Source organism: Peromyscus leucopus, chromosome 17, assembly GCF_004664715.2.
Source record: "Peromyscus leucopus breed LL Stock chromosome 17, UCI_PerLeu_2.1, whole genome shotgun sequence".
Lineage (NCBI taxonomy): Eukaryota > Metazoa > Chordata > Mammalia > Rodentia > Cricetidae > Peromyscus > Peromyscus leucopus.
Window position 1 is genome coordinate 46,625,015 of NC_051077.1, and position 25,121 is coordinate 46,650,135.

General features: G+C 38.7%; 1 protein-coding gene across 1 annotated transcript in view; it reads right to left on the reverse strand.

The window, feature by feature from the left end:
• Positions 1-377: 377 nt before the first annotated feature.
• Tll1 (tolloid like 1) overlaps positions 378-25,121 on the reverse strand; it is a 184,168-nt gene continuing 159,424 nt past the window's right edge. Inside the window, exons 17-21 of the mRNA XM_028881029.2 lie at positions 19,664-19,789; positions 17,208-17,335; positions 8,980-9,193; positions 2,164-2,414; positions 378-1,083 (exon numbers count right to left, since the gene is read on the reverse strand). Of these exons, the coding sequence (XP_028736862.1) occupies positions 949-1,083; positions 2,164-2,414; positions 8,980-9,193; positions 17,208-17,335; positions 19,664-19,789 (854 nt within the window). The 3' untranslated portion in view covers positions 378-948. The remainder of the gene's footprint in view (positions 1,084-2,163; positions 2,415-8,979; positions 9,194-17,207; positions 17,336-19,663; positions 19,790-25,121) is intronic.

Here is a 25,121-nt window from a genome sequence, read left to right on the forward strand (position 1 = left end):
TAGCAGCAGTAGTAGTAACTGGAAGAAGAACCATCAGGTAGTCATGTGGAAGACGGCTGCACACACCTCGTGGGAGTTTTTCTTAAAGGTTCATAAGACATAATGGGTTTCCTGGATTTGGTGTGACTATTCAGCACTTCCTCAACGAGAAATGAATTTACTAGTAAACTGGATATTTTCCAGTAATTAAATATGATTTCAAGAGATTAACTGCTTACAGACACTACAGATATTTCAGACTTCTCAAGATATAGATTCAATGAAGTGGTCACAAAATCATTTGTGTGAAGAGGTTAAGCTGGCCGGCATTTGAAAATAATGAAAATGAAATATTCCAGTTTCCAAACATAAACACACAAACACACATACACACACACACACACATACACAAACACACACACACGCACGCATGCACGCACGCACACACGCACGTACGTACGCACACACGCACACCTACATTTAAAGGACAAACCACCTTCCAAAGACCACTATTCCACATCTCCTTACATGGATTTGGTTTACATTGGGTCTGACCTACCAAGTCTTTAGCAAATGTGCTAAGACCCAGGAAGTAGGTTTCCAAGTTTTGATCTGTTTGATCATTATATGTCCCCAGATCTTGAAAAAGTAGTCAAGAAATCACTTCAGAGACTCATAGCCCCTGAAGTAAACTGTCCAAAATATGAGGCATATATTTCAAGCTGTTAATCTTCCTTGAGCATGTGATAGCTGTCCAACACCTTTATTAAACATCAAGCATGACTTTCAAACATCCTTGCAATGCCGATCCAGTTTTCTGGTAAGTTCACTTTCATTTCAGAGATAACTCTAGTCTTGCAATTCTCTTTTGTTCACTCATTATATAAAACATTTGTACTAATATTGTCAATTTTAAAAATGTCTTCTTTCAATATGCACATTCCTTTTTGTTCTGAGGGATGATCTGCATTAGTTCTCGACATGCATGGTTTCTGGGTACCTTATACTTTTGTATCTTATATAAAATCCTTTCTTGTTGATAGTGTCATCAGTGTGAAAATGAATTAAAACTGCATCTCCAATTGAATAGATTTCTTCTGGTGGCTGAAAGAAAAAGCAAATGGAACATAAACCAAATGCGCAGTAGACTAAGCCACTGTTTCATCAATGTCATGCACATGCTCTAATAATTCAATCCACCCAACAGTCCAGAACAGCGGTTCTGTTGCATCTCTTTCCACAAAGATGAGAAAACATGAGATTTAGGGAAGAAATGCAATACTGAAGATCTCATAAAAGATATCTTAGCCCACTACTAAACTCCAAAATTTCCAATAAGACTTGGTCTTCAAAACTTTAATCCACATTCCTTTGATTTATATGTAAACAAAGGAGATTATAGAACAGTAAAGAGATAGTCATTTCTTCAGTGGTTATTCTGAACTGGACCACTTGTGGAATCGAAATCTTTCATTTCTCTCTCTTTTATTGATCAAAAACATTGTAAGGATCTGCTTCAAGTGCTACTTGGGTAGAATTTTATTATTATTATTATTTAATTCCTAGATAAGTGTTGACACTCAGAAAGTTGGGATTATTCACATCTCATGTAAAATACACATTCAGAGTAGCTTCCATTTGAATGCAGTGAGTCCTGGGGGAAATAAAGAAAAGCAGAAGTGTTTCTCATTCTAGTTTCTCATGTGGCCTCTTCACTACCTGTTCCTGAACTCCACCTGCTCATGCGGGGCAGTGATAGCTGGTCCTAGTGTTCTGACCGGAGGGATTTCTAAAGAAGAGAATGCAAACTGGATTTTCTTTCCTTTTCTCTTATGCTTTAATTTTGGAAGGAACAACACTGGCAAGGCTGTGCATTTAGATATGTTGTTTTTAGATTATTAAGCATTTAAATATTTACTGCACAATGAAAAGTTAGAATATGGAAAGCAACAAGGAACTAGAACAACTAGGTTCATCTACTCGTATGAATACTAATGTAAACTTACTAAAAGTGGAGACATAGGAAGATAGAAGAGCTGTGTTTTTTTTTGTCTAGTCATTGATAATAATACAGAATGAATAATTTTTTCAAGAATTTTTTCAATTTGTAAATATTATATACACAAACCACTAATTAACAAGAATTTTCATTAATTGGCTATGGAATTCTGTTGGTGTACTTACCCCAGAGCCACAGAATCTACCAAGTCCCACAGCTTTTGAATTGAGACCATCAAAGATTTCAACATAATCATAGCCACAGTCAGCTTCTTCTTCTACTTCAAACATTTGGAAGGACAATTCAAGTCGAAAGCCTCGTTCTGACACCAGCAACCATTCACAATCAACTTGCCCTGGGTAGTTATTATCACCAAACTGAGCGTGGGAGTACAGGTCTCTGGGTTTGGGTTCTGCCTTCAATCGACCACCACACTCTGCCCAAGAAAAGTAAAGGAAAATGAATAAGCTTGGTGAGCTCCACAGTCCAGCCTCCATTTCAATGGGGTCTAACCAAGCTCTGACTGCTGTTTCAACATCCAGTATTCAGGATGTGATTGTGATGGAGAGTCAAAACCTGTCAGGTGTACAGGCAGGAATGCCACATTCAGTCTGTCTGGTTTATGAACTCAGCTTAAACATCTAACTAGCTATGAGACTATTGGCCAGAAAGATCATGCCTCTGATCCTTATTTTCCCAAAGGCAAAATACATATGATGATGGTTCCAATTTTTGTGAGTTTTCAAAATATAATAAAAAAAAGTCACTTGGAAGAATACCTGTCACATAATTGGCTAAATGGAATTATGAGAGATACACCTAATACTGTTTTTATTAGTATTTTCATGGAGAAAACTTAGAACTCAGTAACCAAAGGAATAAAAATAACTTGAAGAAATAGCAAAACATAAGATTCATGTGTGTATTTGCTATACAGCACTGAACATTATATAATATTATTGTATAGATACAATAATATTTGAGTAGGAATAGTACCTCACTTCATCAGCAGAAAAAAACCCAATTCATTACAAAAGCTGTCCAGTTATAATTGGTGTATTTGCTATAATAAAATTTTATTTTCATGCTGTAGAGAAATACAAATCAGTTCTTCTGTGTACTACCATAATCCCTGGAAAATACATCAAGGAAATAGGGCTGTGAGAACCAAATCTCTTAGCTTGTCTAATTTAAAGAAAGGGGGTTTCCAAAACTTTTTATAAGTTCATTGTGGTCAGAGCCCCCAGTTTATTATAACAGCTATTAAAGAGAAGCCTCAAGAGGCTAAAATGGTCTGCCAACAAATTCACCCATAAGTATAGTGATAGAGAATGAGACATGAAAAGTTTTGGGGAAAGTAAGGTGTTTGCCAACATGTGAACAGTTTCCCAGTATCTGTCACAACCCTCAGAACTAAGACCAGGATTATATTTCTCCAAGACACTGGGTATGGAGACACATTCATAACACTGTCACCATTGGTCATAAGATAACACGTAGTGAAGATGCACTGGGCAGCAGGAATGCTTAAGAGGCTTTTTACATTTGTGTTGAAACTATAGTGTGCTTCGGTGCTTTCATTTTCTATTCACTTGTGTGTGTGTGTGTGTGTGTGTGTGTGTGTGTGTGTGTGTGTGTGTGTGAAGATACATGTGTGCACACACTGTGGAAGTCACAGGTAGACACCAGATGTCTTTCTCAATCCTTCTCTATCTCATTTTCTTAGCACAGGGTCTTTCACTGCGCCTGGATCTCACCAATTTGACCAATTTGACCAGAATAGCTGGTCAGCAAATCCCAAGTGTTCTCTGTCTCCCAGTGGTTAATGAGAGAGCTGAGTACTACACTGCCTGCTATTTAACCTGAGTTCTGGGGTCCTGGGGATCTGGACTCAGGCCTTCATGCTTGGGAGGTAAGCAAGTTACTGACCAAGCCAGAAATCTGCTTGGTAATGATTTTAGATAATATTTCTGAATCTGCTATAAGAATCCTGTATCTGAATGGGTAGTGTCAATCAATCCTTGGGCTTTGTCCCAGTGCAGCTTAAACAACTCCCAGGCAATATTCTCTTCTACCATGTGATAGCACTTAAAAGTCATATTACCTAGATCCAAATAAAGTTCTGTCTCACTCTGAACAAAATCTCTATTATTTTTATTTTTAATCTTTATTTATTTTCTTTACTTTTATATTTTCTCTGGTGCTAAGGATTGAACAACGGGCATTGCATGCAAGATTTGTACTTTACCACTGAGCATATGTAAAATTTAATGGTACAAGACTCATAGCTAAAAGCTATCTTAAAGGATTCATTTAAGCTATGTGAATACATAAAATTACTCAGGTGCTTTTGTGGAAGCTACAAAAAAAATAACAGCTTTAGAAAGTATTAATTTTTATCAGAAAAGGAAAGTGATACCTTTAAGACCAGTAAAACATCATGTGAAAAACACATTTGATTTGGGGCTATAAGTGGCTCGGTAGTTAAGAGCACTGGCTGCTCTTCCAGATGACTGGAGTCGATTTCTAGCATCCACAAGGTGGCTCACAACCTCCTGTAACTCTAGTTGTAGGGCATCTGATGCCCTCTTCTTCCTTGCCTGGGCACCAGTCATGCATGTGGTACACATACATACATGCAGGCCAAAAAGCTATAGGCATGAAACAAGAATAAATTTTAAAAGGGCATCTGATTTCTTTCTCTTTTCTTTTTCATTTTTGTTGCTGGAGGGCTTCTCCCCAGGTTCCACCAAGACAGGGTCTCTCTGTGTAGTTTTGGTGCCTGTCCTGAATCTCGCTCTGTAGACCAGAATGGCCTCGAACTCACAGAGATCCACTTCGCTCTGCCTCCCAGATGCTGGGATTAAAGGTGTGCACCACCGCCACCTGGCAGGCATCTGGTTTCAAGGAAGAATTATGTGAACCAGTGGGTTGAAGTTTCTGACTTTAATATCTACCTATTCTCAAAGTGTAACGTAACTGCTAGGTTGATGTTGTTTCCAGGTTTAAACCACTGTCAGCACTTTAACTACAATGACCCCAGGGGTCAGGAAGAGCTGGGGCACTGGTGGGACAAGACTTGGAGGGTGCTGATTTGGAATGCCTGCCTCGGGGCTACTCCTCTGTCCTGCCCAACTCTAACGGAGAGTCGAGGAAGGAGGGAACTGGTAGGACAAAATGTGGAAAGACACTTAAAGGCTTATGAACCAGAGTTTGCCAATGACTGTATTTACTGAAAGTCATTCGACTTTAGGTCTGAGAGCATTCTAGAATGTTACAAAAAGGATCCATTCTTGCGCACCAAGTTTAGACGTTCCTTGATGCCCATAAATCTCTGTTCATACTAATAATTATAAAAATAACGTTCTTATCATTAAAACCATAGAGGAAGTGTTGTCCACCGGGTGATAGCTTTAAAATAGATATTGGATATTATGTACACTGGTGGGGTCAAATTTATATTCCCTGAGAGAAACCCCACATCATAAAATTATATACATCATGAGGGCAATTCATTGCTTTCTTTACTTCTGGTTATTCAAAATCAAGTCAGCATAGTATTTGAGAGTTTCCTGGAAAATACTATTTGTACAGTTAAAATATTGTCAATGAATAATTTATCAATAATTTTTAAAAATTATCAAGCCCAGATATATAAAACTAGTCTTCAGCGTGCCCGCAATAGTCTACCAGTGCTTGTAGGGTCCCCACGGCGGCTTATCTGTACTTCTGAGAAATTGAAAATGGAGCTGAGTAAGACTTGGGAAGAGATATTATGGGGTAGATTTCATTTCCATTTGCAAAGACATATTTGTTTGTTTCCTGGTAAGCATTAAATTCCAGAAGACATCCTGGAATTTGACCTATAAGTGCTTTTAGTGGCACTTTCTAATTCAGCTGAACTACTCCATGTTAATAACTTTCTCTGGAAAGGGCATGATAACATATTGTTGGAATTTCAAATGTCGCCGACAAATCACAAAATATTTGATACTAGAGAAAAATCATGCAAAAAGTCAAAACCATGACTTACATTCTCTCTCTCTCTCTCTCTCTCTCTCTCTCTCTCTCTCTCTCTCTCTCTCTCTCTCTTTCTCTCTCACTCATTTTCTGGAGACACACCATCTGATAGGAAACACATTTTTTTCTGCAATTTTGTTTCTTTCAATTACCTGATTAAAACAAATCAAACTTGAACTTGAACCAAGTGTCAAAGGAAATTAAAGTTATCTTCCCAACAAAGTCCACATCTAAATGGATAGCATCACTTTGTAAAACAACAACTACTACTACATTATAGCAACATTGCAATTGGCTGTTTTTAAAACTATTTTTAAATAAAATTAGCATAGTATATAAAAAATAAATTTACTTAGTCAAATTAAAGTGTTTTAGTTGAGGCCACAAACTTGTTGCATTTGTCCTAGAAAGAGGGAAGCAATACAAAAAGGCTTTGGCACACATGGTGAACTTAGCAGACATGATCTTGGCTTGGGCTTCAATTTACCCTATAATGTGAGCTGTCAACAGAGGGGATTTTCATTGTCCTTTTCCCATAAATCCCTGGGTTGGTCTTCTCTAAAGAATACCAACACATCACATTGTTGGGAGCAAATACCAAAACAAGACGTTGATGGAAAGTTATGGAACAATTGGACTGCCTAGAAATGATGATGCTCAAGGAGACGCACACAGCAGGTGGAGCAGAAGACGGGTTTATGGAAAAGGACCGTTTTGCAACAGCACAGAAGAAATCCAGCCAGAAACTTCCAAGATCGCTCATTATTTGAGAGTCTAAGTTTATAACTAACAGGACAGGCAAACATACTGCATACCAAGAATCATATCGCATACCAAATACAAGTTAGTGGGAATTGACCATCTATTGGACAAAGAAATAAGCCCCAGAGTCCTTAACAACACAAGTGCTAAGGCAAAAGCTAGCTTAAAACAATCGCAGCCATACTGATCAGAGGGAGTGAGCAGAGGTGGGAGCCAAGGTGCTAATGACAGCCGACACTGGCTTCTCTGTCACTTTGGCTGGCATTTAACTGTAGCTCCAGATTTCTCATAGTTGAAGTGATGGGGTCAAATGAATAACATCCAGGGCCCATTTCCACTCTAACATTCTGAATGGTGTTAGTCACTGGATGTTTGAATAGATGGGAACTGAAAAGAGAGGATGAAAGAGGCCTGCTATTACATTTACATAATTCAAACAGTGTCCAGTCTTCACCTGTTGCTTCATGTAGTAATGACAGCTTGCATTCATTTCTGTCTTAATTCTAGAGTTTTACATTGATAACATATTCTATAGAGGGATAGATTAGCTTTAGGGATGGTCAAAATGGGAGTATGTCCATGACTAGATAATGTGTTACAAACTTTTGTAAATTAATTAATCATCCACAAATTTAGTGTCTTCTGCAGAGTGAAGACAGTGTTGCTGATCTCAGGTAGCTTGAGAGATCTGATGTAAATTGCAAACACAGCAAACAGTGAATAAATAAGGGACAAGGGTAAAGTCACAAACTACACCAGAGGTGGGTGTCACAGGGTTTGATAGCTGTCAATAACCTCAAGACACACACACACACACACACACACACACACACACACACCACACACTCACACATCACACACACACACTTTATCATCAGGAAAATTCCAAAGAGCTAATGGGACACCAAGTTTTCCACACCTTGAATATTTGACAAGTTAACAGGAATATATCTAAAATAGAAAATGTATAGAAAAATAATAGGAAATATCTACAGTCTTATTTTTTGAAACCGTAGTATTTATAACTGCATGAGGAATAATTAAATAGTATTATTAAGAATTGAATAGTTAATAACGTATAGCATACCACTATTTTACAATTCTCTTTCTCACAGACTAAAGCACAAATCGACTAAGCAGTAAAATAAAAACACAGAGTGCAAAATATTGTCCAGTGAAGTAGTTAATGCACATAAATTGCTAAAGGAAAATTAAAGACAACATGACAGCTATGGTGTTAAAATTATTTCGGGAATGACTCTTATATTGCACTATAGTCTCAATCCTTCAATCCTCAGAAAGGCCACAAGGTGTCAGTATAAGCTCAATGACTTTACAAATAACTACGATTTTTTTTTTTTTCCTTCATAAACTCTGAAAGGAAAAAGGCAATATTCTTTAGATTATTTTATGGACCATATATTTAAATTGGCCCCAGGGTGCAAATAATTTTATCTTACTTAATTTAGTTTTACATATTTATACTTTTCTAAAGGAAAACTTTTCCCTAAACAGCTAAAAATCAGGATTAGGGAAAAGAATCATATTGCATACCAAATGCAAGTTAGGGGGAATTGACAAGTTAGGGGACAACCTGAGGCAAAGTAGAATCACCTGGAAAAAAGTCTCAGCGAGGGATTGTCTAGATCAAACTGACCCCTGGGTCTGTCTGTGGGGGATTTCTTGGTTATGTTAATGCATATGGGAAAACCCAGCTCACCAGTACCCTTTTCTAGACAAGGGATCCTGGCCTGACCTACTGTAGAGACGGGGAGGCTGCGCATGAATAAGTATGTATGCATTTATTCTCGCTGTTGTTGAGTAGGAATTGTAACTAGCAACTTCAAGTTCCGGCCTTGACTTCTCAGGAATGACGGATTGCAAGCTGGAACTGTGAGCCAATGTCTCCCCAAAGTTGCATTTTTTGGGGGGTCACTGCCTTTCATCACAGCAACAGAAATGAAGCTAGGACACCAGCTATACTTACAACGTCACGTAATTCTATTAATTCTATTCATCAACCATATCTACATACCCAACCCAAAAGAGTAATAAAAGAAAGAGCAAAGTACAGCAGCACACCCGTGAGTGTGTGTGCGTGTGTGTGTGTGTGTGTGTGTGTGTGTGTGTCATGAAAACCACTAGTTTACATACAAATTTACAAATGAATTTTAAAAATGTATTTTCTCAGAAGAAAAGCATGAAGGTAAGCTGCTGACCTGTGGAATGGGTGGCCTGAAAGCCTTTTCTTTGAACAGAGGCATCAGAAATAAACCGAACAAACATCTGATTCCCGGTAGCCATGAGGGGATCTGGTATCTTGCTGCCACATAGTCGGCCAAGGATTGGTGACTTCTCTGTGTCTCCATCAAAAACTTCCAAGTGATCATACGCACATTCTTGATGTTGCTCAACTTCAAACTCATTGAAGGCCTATTTAAGAAGAAGGAAACTTTTTTTTTTTTTTTACTAGCAACAAAACATTCAGAAAATTCTCTAGAGGATAAATTACCTGTCAATAAAGTATGTCCATGGCAAACACAGGGATTAATCCAGAGAGCACGTCATTGAAAGGGAGAGGTCACATAAGGGTAAATACAAGATGTCCATGTAACTGTAATGCTGTCTAGAGCTCAGGTGTCCTACAAAGCCTGTATGTCACAGATTTCACCCCAGAGACACAAATTGGTCTGTGGTGGAGATATTAGAATAAACGATTCAATGGGAGGCCTTTAGGTCATTAGGGACACATCAGTTCCTTCAGGTCCTCCTCTTCTTCCTGACCATGAGGTAAGCAATATTTATCCTATAAATCCCTTGAATCGTGAACTCCTATCATGAATATCTCTGTCACAAACCAAATAATACAGCCCATTAGTCATGGACTCACACCTCAGGACCAAAATAACCTTTTCTCTTTAGAAGCTCATTATCTCAGCATTTTGTTAAGTTATGGAAAGCTGACTCACATGATATGAAATTGCTAAGCAAGCTAGCAACATGCTCGACTACTAGAACTGTTTTTAATTTTATGAACTTATAAAATAAACTTGCAAATAAATAAAAAACATTGTACTCCACAACTAACCAGTCTGGGCATTCAGAACAGAAGCTGTGGGGCTTCATATTTAAATCCTATATTTTCAGTACTTAAGCTCTTTCATATGCTTACCCACCACGAAAACCAAAAATGCTACGGCAGAATTAGAACTAGAAGAACCATTAGCTTTACATCCTCTTTCATAACTGGTGACCATTGCCTGCATTTGGTCCTTCTGCATCCCTTTATATTTTTCCCTTTTCTTTGTGTTATCTTTAAACCACATACAGATTTGTTTACATATATCCATATGTTATTGGCTAGATTCTACATATGAGAAAGCATGTGCTTTTTTTTCTTTCTTTCTGAGATTGTATGACAGAGTTTAAATATCTCACACTAAACTAGATTCCAGTTTCTGCCTTTGGAAAAGAAAACATGAAATAAGCAATTATACTAAGTAGGAAGTAGGAGAAAGGAATGGAGTTACTAAAAATATCAGTAGGAAGAGAAAGGGGGCAATCTCTCTTTGTGCTATCCTATTGCACCCTGTTTGAAAGATTAATAAAAATATTCATGAAAAGGCTTGTTTTGAGCAATGATCACTTCATACATCCAAAAGGAACAGAAAATACAAAAAAAAAAAAAAAAAAAAAAAAAAAGAACAACCGTAATGCAAAGAATTTCACTGGAAATCAGTACTGTGTAGGAAAATGCAGTGAATGAGGAGTCAGTAGCAGACATTATTTATCCTGGAATGCAGTTTGCAAAGCAGGCATTCACCTAGCAGGGACACACTATGAACTGAATTTAGCAATCTCTATAACCCAGGGCTTGAGTACAATAAAGTAGACATAGTGTGAGGGATGCAGAACAGCCTCAGTTGGTGTCTAGAGCTTGATTACATCTGTGAATTCATTCATCTAACCACTATCTCATGTTTATAGACAATCTCACCCTGAAATTTCTTGTTCATGTAGCCAATCAAACTTTCTGATTTCATGCCTCTCATGAGACATTATTCAATCAGCCTGTTACATCTGGGCACACATCCACATTCTTAGTATCAGTGTGGAACTGGTAAGAAACCACTAAGAGAAAAATTGGCTCAACTGTAGCCAGATTCTTTATTAAGTGGGAAACTACTCCTCCAAATTGCAAGAACAATGTTACTGTAAGAATAAAACATTATTTAGAGAAATCAATGTCTGAAAACCATTCCGTGTTGCACTGGTTACTTTTATGTCCACTCGACACAAACTAAAGTGATTTGGAAGAAGGACTCTCAGCTGAGAGTGCCTGGGTGTGACTTGATTGCAGGCAAGTCTGTAGGACATTTTCTTGATTTCTGATTTATTGCCTCAAACTCAGAGATGATCTGCCTGCCTTTGCCTCCTGAGTGCTGGGACTAAAGGTGTGTTCCACCACTACTGGCTCAATTAATTTTTATGATAATGTCCACAACACATAATAAGGAAACTGATTTCTTTGATAAATAATGATTAAAAAATTGGATATATGCATGGAAATAGAAACTAAGCCCTAGCCCATTACAGACAGAAAGACAGACAGACAGACACACACACACACACACACACACACACACACACACACACTAAAAACTAAAAAGACTCAAATGGATTAACCTGGAATTAAGCATCCTTGAGCAAAATATAGTAGAAAAATTCCATGGTAAGTTACATTTTCTCTGGAATTAAGTCAGTTTGGCTACTTATAGAAAGGGCATTTTTTAAAAGTTCAGATTTGGGGGATTGACCGAACTTGCAACTATTTTTGAAGATGAGGTCTTTATGTAGATAATATAGGTGAAATGTAGTTAAAAGAGTAGAGTTCTCCTGGCATTGAATAGTCATCCTAGGAAGAAGGTGAAGACAATCCACAGCATCTCCCAATGAAATAAAGAGAAGTGATGTGAGCTGAGCTGAGGTCTCAGGGTAAGGGCACGTGCTGCATAGGCATGAGGACTTGAGTGCTAATAGAACACACTCAAAAACCAGATGCCGTAATGTACACATTATCCTCATGGGGGATATGGGGGGCAGAAGCAGGACAGCCTCCTAGACCTTGCTTGCCGGGTACCTCAGCTAAGAGACTGTCTCAAAGAAGGCAGAAAGGCAAGGACTGATACCCACAGATTGTACTCTGATCTTCACACATGGATTGTGTGGCACATCTCCAAATCCACTTTCAAACACGAACAAGCACATACACACAATAACACATCAGGTATATTACACACACACACACACACACACACACAAATAACAACAACAACAAAAGTGTGTGAGGACACATCAGCTTCAAAAAGGTAGGCATTTAAAAGACAAGAAGAGAGGTCAACCAGACACCCACGTAGTAGGGTGCCAATTTGACCTTGGATGTTACGTCTTCATAACTGTGAAGAAATCACATTAATTTTTAATATCTGAGTTATCCAATCTATGATATTTTGTTATGGCCACCCAACAGACTAACAGAGGTATAAACTATAGCCCCGAGTTAAATATGAATACTACAAAAAATGTTAAAACAAATAGTGCTTAATAATCTTTCCAATAGATAAAAGAGAAATAAAGAAATAATCATTAAATCAATACAAATCATTCACATTAAACTCAGGTCTGCTGTGGATATCTCTCTATATAAATAAAACACTGATGGCCAGTGACCAGACAGGAAGTATAGGCGGGACAAGGAGAGAGGAGAATTGGGGAAACAGGAAGAAGGAGGGAGAGACACTGCAGCCACCGCCAGGACAAGCAGCATGTAAAGACGCCGGTAAGCCACAAGCAATGTGGCAAGGTATAGATTTATAGAAATGAGTTAATTTAAGATATAAGAACAGTTAGCAAGAAGCCTACCAAGGCCATACAGTTAATAAGTAATATAAGTGTCTGAATGATTATTTTATACGTGGATTGTGGGACTGCGAGGCTTTGTAGAACCTGGAGAGAAGCCCTCCAGCAACACAGGTCAGTGTCTTATTCAGTCACTATCAGAGATGTTTCCTCTTGCAGTAGATGGGAACAAATACCAAGATCCACAGCTAGAGAATGTGCAGACAGTGAGAGAACTGGGCAGAATACTCAGTACTCAATGACATGTCTCCATCAAATTCCTCCTCTCAGGGCTCAGAGAATACTGAGGAAGAGGAGGCAGAAAGAATGTAAAAGCTAGAGGATATGGAGGACACCAAGGAAACCAGGCCTTCTAAACAGAACTGAAACACCTGTGAACTTACAGAGGCTACGGCGGCATACATAGGGTATGCACAGGTCTGGGGCACATGGGTCCCAGCACTAGGAGGAAGTGTGGACATATGCCTCCCATGCATAATGCAGACGCTATCTCCAATTAGCAACTCCTCACAAAAGAAAACTGAGATTTCTCCAGTGGAGTGTCACAGGTATACAACTACTCTTAAAGGCAGGGCCCATGCCCAGCCCTGTAGTGGATTGTCGACACCAAAATGAATTCAGTGGCATTTTTGGGAGTTTTTTTGTCTCATAATACTTTGTCAAGACATTTTTAACTATACAGGTGTTTTGCATACATATTATAGTTTCTGGTTCTGTGTTTTTATGGGATTTCCCTGTGTGGGAACATGAGTGTCTGCTCCTGTATGTATTTCTGTGATTTTTCTTTGATTCATTTTCTTCTGTTTGTTTTGTCCTAGTCTGGCTTCTTTGTTTTTTGCTTATTTTATTTTATTTTATTATCATTTTCAGATTCCTGTTTTCTACTAAGAAAGAGAAAGAAGGAGTGGATTTGTATTGAAGGAAAATAGGAAGGTCTGGGAGTTGGGGGAGGGAAAAGCATAATCAGAATATATTGTAAAAAAACATTATTCAAGAAAAGAAAAAATATCATTCAAGATGAAATGCAAAACCAATCAACTGACAAAATTAAGAAGAGCCCAAAAGCTGTGAGATAATATAAATTGTGTCATTTCAACCACAGATAAAGAGACATGGTGTTACAGAAGAGTTAAGTGAAGAAATATTTGAATATAATGCCAGATGCCACAATACAGATGAAAGAAATTCAGAGAAGTTTGTAGAAAATGCATATCACAAAGTAAGAAGAAGTCGTTCTTTCTTGGAAGCTTCAGAGTTGGTCAGGTGAGGTTAGCTGGTGGCTTTCTGTATTTCCCTGATCTCTCTAAGGCTTTAATCCAAAATTTCTGGCTCCGTGTTTTTTATTTAATAAGACCATTTAGAAATTCTTCTATACCACTAGCTGAATGTCTTTCTATTAAGCCCATCTGGGTTCAAAGAACATTTTGTCAATCAGCACCTTGGACAGGAGTAGGACACACAGTGCAGTAGAACACACAGTGCAGTAGAACACACAGTGCAGTAGAACACACAGTACAGTAGAACACACAGTGCAGCAGGACACACAGTACAGCAGAACACACAGTGCAGTAGAACACGCAGTGCAGTAGAACACACAGTGCAGCAGAACACACAGTACAGCAGAACACAGGGCAATAGAACACACAGTGCAGCAGAACACACAGTGCAGTAGAACACACAGTGCAGTAGAACACACAGTGCAGCAGAAACACAACAGAAACAGCAGAAACACACAGTGCAGTAGAACACGCAGTGCAGTAGAACACACAGTGCAGCAGAACACACAGTACAAGAAAACACAGAGAAACACAGTGCAGAGAACACACAGTGCAGCAGAACACACAGTGCAGTAGAACACAGCAGTGCAGTAGAACACACAGTGCAGCAGAACACACAGTGCAGTAGAACACACAGTAGAAACAGTGCAGAGAACACACAGTGCAGTAGAACACACAGTGCAGCAGAACACAGTGCAGTAGAAACACAGTGCAGTAGAACACACAGTGCAGCAGAACACACAGTGCAGTAGAACACACAGTGCAGTAGAACACACAGTAGCAGCAGTGCAGTAGAACACACAGTGCAGTAGAACACACAGTGCAGTAGAACACAGCAGTGCAGTAGAACACACAGTGCAGTAGAACACACAGTGCAGCAGAACACACAGTGCAGTAGAACACAGCAGTGCAGTAGAACACGCAGTGCAGTAGAACACGCAGTGCAGTAGAACACAGTGCAGCAGAACATGCAGTGCAGTAGAACACACAGTGCAGTAGAACACGCAGTGCAGCAGAACACACAGTGCAGTAGAACACACAGTGCAGTAGAACACACAGTGCAGTAGAACACAGTGCAGTAGAACACACAGTGCAGTAGAACACACAGTGCAGCAGAACACACAGTGCAGTAGAACACACAGTGCAGTAGAACACACAGTGCAGTAGAACACGCAGTGCAGTAGAACACAGTGCAGTAGAACACGCAGTGCAGTAGAACACGCAGTGCAGTAGAACACGCAGTGCAGTAGAACATGCAGTGCAGTAGAACACAGTGCAGTAGAACACACAGTGCAGTAGAACACAGCAGTGCAGTAGAACACGCAGTGCAGTAGAACACGCAGTGCAGTAGAACACGCAGTGCAGTAGAACACACAGTGCAGTAGAACACGCAGTGCAGTAGAACACGCAGTGCAGTAGAACACACAGTGCAGTAGAACACACAGTGCAGTAGAACACACAGTGCAGTAGAACACGCAGTGCAGTAGAAAAAAAAAAAAAAGAAAACACAGTGCAGTAGAACACACAGAAAAAAAAAAAAAAAAAAAAAAAAAACAGTAAGAACACACAGTGCAGTAGAACACGCAGTGCAGTAGAACACACAGTGCAGTAGAACACACAGTGCAGTAGAACACGCAGTGCAGTAGAACACGCAGTGCAGTAGAACACACAGTGCAGTAGAACACATGCAGTAGAACACGCAGTGCAGTAGAACACGCAGTGCAGTAGAACACACAGTGCAGTAGAACACACAGTGCAGTAGAACACGCAGTGCAGTAGAACACGCAGTGCAGTAGAACACGCAGTGCAGTAGAACACGCAGTGCAGTAGAACACGCATGCAGTAGAACACACAGTGCAGTAGAACACAGTGCAGTAGAACACACAGTGCAGTAGAACACACAGTGCAGTAGAACACACAGTGCAGTAGAACACAGTGCAGTAGAACATGCAGTGCAGTAGAACACGCAGTGCAGTAGAACACGCAGTACAGTAGAACACGCATGCAGTAGAACACACAGTGCAGTAGAACACAGTGCAGTAGAACACACAGTGCAGTGTCACGCTCAGCATCTGACAGTCCTTCAACAGAGTGGCTGAGGAATGATCATTCTGGAAGGTCTCCCATATATGTGGCAAGGGGAAAGAACTCCATGATAGGAATATGACATTGTTGTCCTCACCTCTGATTTCAATACAGTGCCACATTTATTTATAGATAAGACAAAATAGAGAAAGACTCACTGATGGAAGTGTCTAAAGAGGTGAGTCTACAGTAAATATTTTAGCTGGATTGACCCTGTGAAATATCTCAGATCAGTAGTCTCTTTCTTATCTACTTTTGCTCTTTAACATAGTACCTCCTAGACTGTGATCGAAGTCTTGTGAGCTACCTCTATGTGCACTATGTAGGCAAATACTTACATTGTGATATGCTACATTTTTTTAATTTTCTTGGTGTTTTCAGAATCGATGCTGTATTAAATAAACCCTAACATGTACTATCATTAGGTAACTAGGCAAGACTTGACAAAAATGGGAGAGAAGAGTAACTTACAGTCATTATTTGAATTAGTCATACAGAGTAATATTTGGCACACTTATAAGGAAATTATAAAGATCTAAGAGTTCTATTGTCAAGAGTTATAGAATGTGTAAATTAATATCCTATACACCACAAGGCAAAACTAATCTTATTTTTGTCTATGAAGCAAATAGAATTGATAACTCAGAATAATAGATTATACCCTTTTTTTTTTTTTGGTTTTTTGAGACAGGGTTTCTCTGTGTAGCTTTGTGCCTTTCCTGGAACTCGCTTTGGAGACCAGGCTGGCCTTGAACTCACAGAGATCCGCCTGCCTCTGCCTCCCAAGTGCTGGGATTAAAGGCGTGCGCCACCACCGCCTGGCTACATTATACTCTTTTAGGTGGAAGATTAGCCTATTGTTTTCCAGATGAATTTCTGATTTTTTGACTCCTTCATTTATTCTCCCATTTGTAAATATAATTGCCAGGAACATTAGGCTGCAAATTCTAAAGTTTATGGCAATTTTACTAACACCTTGTAAAGAGGCCTTGGGATAACATAGCTTTCATCTTGATCTGGGAAATCAAACATTTATTTTGTATAAGTAGAAAGGAAAGCGTGGAAATTTGACTCCATTGAGTTAAAAAACATTCTTCCACCTTCTCTGAAGGTTAGCCAGGAAAGACACTGACAATCAGCTGAATGAATGGAAGGGGGTCACTTACTAATTTGATGCGGTGGCCAGGAATGGCACTGATCTCCCAGGTGCACTCTTTCCTGCTTGGATACTTGTCTGGCCAGTTGGGGCTGGTGATGAGGCCACTCGGGCTGTGGATCTTCTGTTCACACTCAGCTGTGTCAATAACAATAGTGTCAGTTGGTATGGAAATCCAGTGCATGACTGGGCCAGAAAACAAGCAGCCTATTTGTCCCCTGCTCTGCTGAAAGATGTCCCTACATGCTAGAAAAAAATCACGCCAATCACTGTTACCATTTTCATCTGCTTTGGAAAATCTGTTGCTGAACATAATCAAGCAGTGTTTGCAGTCTGAATCATTGGAATTATATGTTTGCCACAAACCACGCAAGTGCCTAGAAGAAAAGCAACTTCTATTTTAAACTATTGGATCAGAAATTTCAGGCTTCAGTAAAGCAACATACGTTGAAAATCAACCACGTCAACACTGATCTCGGCAAAATATGTAGTATGTCACCACAAAGAAAAGTCAATGGGCTGCGTAATTTTCCATTCTTTTTCTGCTACCAATAGAAACATCACTTATAGGTAATTAAGGTTATCAAACCGTTCTATGACTCGTGTGTTTATATTTTCTCTCTCCTCTAGTTAAATATACACTTGAATGCCTACACTACCATTTTAGCTAGAAAATAAGTTAACCCCATGTCACTTGGCGGAAGCAAGCACTAAGGTGAAGAATAAGCAAATTGCTGCTAACACTGGAGGGAGCTCCTGAAGTCACTCCAGTAAGTGTCCCAGTAAATTATCATCATACGTCATTATGCTTCTCACAGTTGGTGTCACTTTGGATCAGATCACTTGATATTGAGGAGATTCTTTCTTACATAGATAATACACTTGCTTCACTGCAGGACTCCCCTCAAGTCTGTCCCCACACTGAATGAAGATAATTCCTGTTGCTGTTGTGACAGTTTCCTCCCTAGTCACTTCTCCTAGTCACTCTATGTTCTCACAGGAAGATTTAACTTTTCAACAGAGGAATACAAAAAGAAGAGAATAAGCATTATGTAGCAAGAAGGAAGCTAGAAAACCTCAGTGGTAGAGCACATGCCTAGCATGCACGAGGCCCATCACTGCAAAAGATGAAATTTTAGACTGAGACCTGGCTTCTATTACCCATGTTTGGGTCTTCCCCCATGAAATATAGCATCTGCAGGATCTACAACCATCCACAGCAAAGTTGGATTCTCCCTGCTAAGCAGTGAAAGGTGCATACTGTACAACAAACATCAGAAAACTCGGCCCATTTCCTGTAGCTCATCCTGTACAGATGAACTACAATAGGGAGTATCTGGAAATCATTCTGTCTAATAGGAAGTTTTCTATAAAATAAGTTCCAGAAAGCTACTGTCAGGAACAGATTTGAGCAGGGGTTCCACACATAATCTGTAAAAGCTGTTTTCCCTTTCTTTGAATTACTTTACATGTCTATGAAATCACTGGGCCTTTTGTCCCAGTCTTTGATTTAACAGCATGCTCCACCAAGTTATAAACATCCCGTGCATAATGTAGAGAGCAAAAACCCTCGCTTGCATGTAATTCTGCACAATGCCATTATCTTAAAGAAAAGAAGAAAAAAATGTCACTGATATGTAATTCTGTCTGAAAGGAAGGTCCATATGGATATTATGTATCATTCTAAAACATACACAGAAACCTCCTCGCAGGACTGTGATTATAGCCCAATTTTTCCAATCTACACAGACTAATGATGACAGTTAGAAAAGTTGTCTTAATAGTTTTCCTTTTGAGAAAAGCTGGCTTCCAATCTAAGTAGGCAGTTCCACACCAGAGCCCCTAAGAAGAAAGAACTACATAACTGCCTCTTGTTCCCACCTAACTCAGAGTAGCCCAAATTAAAATCACTTAACTAAACCCTTGGGACAAAAAAAATCTAGTAAGTTATTGTCATCCTAGTATGCTTTTTCCCCTAAACTCTTGCTTAAAATTCCAAATGGCACAGAGTCTGCCATTTGAGTTTGATACTTCTGATATTTAGAGAAGAATCACTCATGTCTCAAATGTATAACATATTCAGGGAGGGATATCACACCAAATGTAAACCATTTTGGAGGGGTTTATATGTGGACAGTGTAATGAAGTCTTTCTACAAAGACCTGGAACCATGCGGTGCAGTTTCGTCCAGCAGATGGTACGGCAGCGGCTTCCCTGTTATATAAAGTTAAGTCAAATGTCATTGTGCATGAAGTGCAAAACTTTAGCGTTGTTTAATGAGGTGCCCAATAGCATCCTGTGAATCTCTAAACACCACACAGAGTTCCTTAGTTGTATTTTTTTTTTAACTTTGGGTAGTCAGCAGCAGTATCATCCACTGATATGATTAACAACATGGAAGCTGGGCTTTCCTCAACCCACGTGAGAGTTGTGGTATCGTCAAGAGGAGATTATGTCTTCCCATACCTTCCTTGCAGTCATGTTTGTTCTCGTGCAATACAAATCCATTCCGGCACTGACACATGTAGCTTCCCATTGTGTTGACACACTCGTGCTGACAACCGCCATTATCCTTTGAGCACTCATCCTTGTCTAGCAGAGAAATAAAGCCCTGTTTAGTGAGTAGTTTTTAAATGAAAGGATGTCAAAATAGATTCAGTTAGTTGTAGTGAACTCTGACAAAAGATAAAATGAGCTACACATTTCCTGGTTTCCAACATGAAATAAATACACATTTATGGTGCCGTAGTTTAACTTATCCCCTGCTTAGCTTGAAGACTTGAGTTATGGACTGTGTTTCTGAAAGTACTGCTGCAGGGTGTGGACTGAGGGTTGAGAGTATTGGTGTTAGGGCATTTGGCAATCTTCTATGCTGGAGTAGAAACTTCTGGTAGGAGAAAGATGGCCTTTTCCAGCTGATCTTTAGCATCCATTACAAATTTTTCAGAAATTTTGAAATTGTGACTAGTCTGAATTAAGACAAGAGGTATAGGAAAGCAACATCACAACCATGACAGAAGCTAACCAAGTCTCCATGACAGACGTAGAGTCACTCCTAAAAATTGCTCAGTAATACTGTGTGGTTGTTTGGGTGTTTGTTTTTTTTTTCATTAATTTTACAGATATAATTAATTACTTTGAGTATTTCATAATATTTGAAGATAGAAAAAGGCATCTTTTGTCCATTCTAAACATGGGACTAAATTGATGTGTTTACAAGAGAGTGTTCTGGTAGATCTGTTTATTAATAAGGCCTCCCTTAAATGGCCTCTTGGTGTGTGAGAAGTAAGACAAAGGGTAGAGGAGAAATGAATAGAAACTTTTAGAAACAGCCAACACATTCACTCCAGAGAATGAAGCCAAGCTGGATGAGCGGGGAGTCAACACTGTGAGAGCAGCAGCTATCACAGAGTGTGACCGAGCTGTCATTCCAGGCCCAGCGTATCCACGTACATCCAACTGGAAGGTTGGTTCTGACGCATGTATAATGGATATCACTCAATATGTTCCTTCCACACACGAGAATAAGAAAGGCACAGTGCACTGCTTTCTCAGGTCAGGCTGAATACAAAGTCTGCACTCACAGTTGCTATGTCCAGCAAGAGCTAGTTTTTCTCTGATTTCAATCTGATCAACATTTTCCCTGAAAAAGTGGCTGAGGGGAAATAGGTTCTTCAATGATCTGAGAGCACTTTTAAAATACTTCACTTAATATTCATACTTGCCTATTATATTTAGATCAGATCCACCCCATTCCCTTCCCTCTGATTTCTCCTATATTCCATCACCATTTTCATTCCCAACTTCCTATGCTCTCTCTCATTTTAAATGCCCACTGATTCCACTTAATACCACCAGTATGTTTATGAGTATATGGACATCCACTGGAGTACAGGCAGCCTACCTGAGGCCACATCCTTGGGAAAAGCTGACTTTCTTTCTCTAGCTGTCACCAGTTGCCAACCACTCCCCAGGGCAGGTAAGACTTTGGGGCCACCTCCCTCCACTATGCTGGGACTTTGTCTGGCTTGAGTTATACAAGTCGTGCACATTCTGTCACAGATGCTGTGAGCTCAGATGTACACCTGCCCTGTTGTGTGCGGAAAACAGTTTTTCTATAGTTCTCCACTACCTCTGACTCTGATGTTTCCACTCCTTCTTCCTGGATGATCCCTGACTGTTGGAGTGGTTATAAGATGTCCCATAGAAATCAGGAAAGGAGTAAGGGTCTGTAGAAGATGTGGTTATCCAAGGAATGGAAGTTAGAATGTAGGCCGTATAAAGGGAGGGAATGGGGAATAATGGAGCAGAAAGTTTAAGTGAGGTGTGAGATGGGAAGGCAGGGTACAGGAGAGAGTATAAAGAGAGATCACTAACACTAAAGATCCTTGGAAAAAAACAGAAATGCACTACTGTAGAAGTTTCTAAAATATGTACATGCACACACATAAAAGGAGTTCAAATGGAATTACCCTACAATGAGAAACAATGGCTTTTCTTAGACATGCATAGATTTATCAGACAGAAAATCCATTAACTTACAATTTTTTCAGACTAATTTCTTATAATTACCCAGAATTGATACGTGAAAATGTGTTAATTTATCTATCACAGCAGTGGCAGTAACCAAGGATGTTAATTTCTCTGGTAAGTTTTCTTTCTAAAACATACCTTTTATTCTTCCCCTTAAATATAAAAGCACACATTTAAAAGCTACAACTAAAAAAAAAAAAACTAGAATATCTGTGATTATTTTATTAGGTATATCAGAACTAATAGTATGCATACACTATTTTACTGCACATATTAAAATTTGAATACATTTGTTTGTCTTTACTCCTGATGGATGCTTCCTTATAAGAGAACTAAATTTTTAAATAGCTTTCCTTTCTGAATAATATAGAATAAATAATAAAATTTATTTTTACTAATAAATATTAAGTTCTCTAGTAATTGTTATTGTAAAGCATATAAAATAACTGCATATATTATAATCTTGATTAGAATTTCACAAATTAAATTAAAATTCACAACTTCTGAGTTTCAATAAAAATTTCAGACTAAGCTTTGATTAAAAAGAAACCTATTGCCGGGCGGTGGTGGCACACGCCTTTAATCCCAGCACTCGGGAGGCAGAGGCAGGCAGATCTCTGTGAGTTTGAGGCCACCGTGGTCTGCAAAGCGAGATCCAGGAAAGGCACAAAGCTACACAGAGAAACCCTGTCTCGAAAAACCAAAAAAAAAAAAAAAAAAAAAAAAAAAAAAAGAAAAGAAACCTATCAATATGCACATTAGAGTAGCATGCATATTTAATTTCCTGTAATGAGATAATTCAAAATTAATTCAATTATACTTTTATCTTATATTAGTATTCAACTAATTAAAATCTACGTAAACTGTAAAATCCTTTCACTTTCAAAGAGGAAAGTCCATGAAGTAATGCTTTACAGATTTAGGAACATTTTGAGTAACAGAGAAGCGTGTGATGGAAGAGTTTTTCTTCTGGCAGTTTCTTTATATTTAATTCAGAGAAGTGTTCCTTGAGGACAATCGTACAACATCAGACTTCGTCACATCTCTACCATAACACAGTCACTTTAGGCCCATATAGATGGCAGCTGCCATGTTGGCACGCACAGTTGTGTCGCTACAGGTACATAGGATGTGTAGGGTGATACCCAGATTGCCACGCATAGTCTATAATCTACAACTTTTTGGATCATGAACTCATTAAACAACTTTAGCATAAAAAGGATTCTAGAAGGTACATTTTCTGTCATTTATTTATACTTCCTACTGCCAAGCAGTTATCTCCATAATGCTACTGTGAGATCCTTCTTTCTAGTTTTGGGATAGTTCATGAAACTGTCCCAAGACTGGGAATTCTGAGACAGAATGTTTTCAGTGATTTGATTGCTATGGTCAATTTTTTTTACAGTATTTGTGAAAATATTTCCAGGACTATGCCTTAGCAAATCTCTAAACTTAAAAAAAACAAAAACAAAAACAAAAACTTTCAATTTTGTAGAAAGTCTAGTATGTCTATGGTTTTCATACTTTTTTTTTTTTTTTTTTTTTTTTTTTTTTAATTTTTTTTTTTTTTACTCATTGTAGAGCTTCGAATCACAGAGATCGTGCTTGCTCATGCTGATTGCGTCGCCCTCATACTTATTTTTTTAATAAACTGAGTTATACTGAACCACTTAACACACCATTATATACTGTTGTATACACTATCATGCTCAAAACACTATGAGAAATCTAGATTCTGTTTCAGTGCAAATACCCAGCTATCGAAAGGCACGAACTCCTGTAGTTTAGCATCTGAAAGATTGTCAGTCGGCCGTTCAGCCCCCTAACTCCTCATCTTCTGCCATCCCTTGTTTGCGCCCTATGAGAACAGCTTATGTCAAATATGTCTTTACCTTCCTTCCTAGAGCCAACACACTACTTAGCTAACAAGAAGACCCAGGAATCTAGGTGCGCAGTAAATCTAATCATGCATACAAACCCAAAATGTTTTAAACCCACATCTGACATATTTCTAAGAACTTTCCATGAACCCAAAAAAGAACATTGGTATTTTACTCTCTCTAACAATTACTGGGGATTTTACTAAGTGGCAATCTATCAAGGAAACAGAAAGCGTCCTTTTTCCCTCATGTCCTAAGGATGCCTACTGTAACACATTACCAATGCCAATTGTCAAGGTCATGACTGACTCCTGTGGTTAAGCAAATGGCTAGTAGACCAAGATAAAGTAAGGAGTAGATGCACTGTGACATGGGTCAGTGTAATTAACTCCTCAGGTGTCTCTGTTCACAAATCCACACAAAGCAGAGTAGGGGCTGTAGTTGCCTTTTGATGTTAATTAGTCAGTACATTCAGCAACATCACTTCCATGTACTAATCTTGTCTAAACTTTTTTCAAAATTAACTAAAATTTATATATGCTGTTTTTCACCAGAGGAGTGACATCAATACTAATATCAGGGTTGCTTCTGGAACATAATTGTATCAAGAAACTTTCTTCATAGCAAATTAACAATTATGGATGCTGCCAAGGGATGTGGCCACTTCACAAAACTCACAGAGCAAACATGATTGTGTGTGCCGGATCTCGGGCTGTGTGCCTTCTTACATGCGTGTTATAGGAGTGAAACAAAGGCAGTTTACACGTCAATGCTGCTGTTCTTACAACATGTCTCTCCAACTCATAAAGCCTTGCCTGACCAAAAGTAACGATTTTAAATTTGTGAAGAATTTATACAGTAAAAGATACTTTGGAGTCAGGATCTGTTTAATAAATCTTTTAAACAATTTTTAGATAAAATGTACATCTAAAGTAACGTAAAAGATTCTAGATGCTTTGAATAGTTTACAGAATTCATTCATTTCATAAATTCAACTTTTATAATAAATATTTAGACAGAACTAAGGTAGGCAGAGTTATCTCCACCTAACCTCTAGATCCCTTAAAAACTTCAATGTATACAACATTTGCAAAATGGATAGGAATGAAATTGCCTTCCTTTTATTAGACTAGGACATTAAAATTATACTTTGAATAATATAAGTCTTAAATGAATAATTGAAAATAATTTTTTAAAAGGTCATTAAATTTGAGCAGAAGGACGGAAGGAGAACAAGGGAGCCAAGATCTCTTGCATTTTGAGTTCACTCTGACTTGAAACTCATGGAGTTTATGAACCATTAACTTCAATTGCCCTGAAAACCACAAGGGAAAGCTGGACATTGTCAATCTCATTCACTTTAAACTGAGAAAAGGTGGCACAAATAGACTTCAAATGAACTCAATCCAAATGGCACAATATTAAACCATAATTGGGATTCAGTTGTGTTAAACTGGTTGTTAGCTACACAGGCACAATAGATTCCTGTGGTAAGATTTATTACAGCCCAT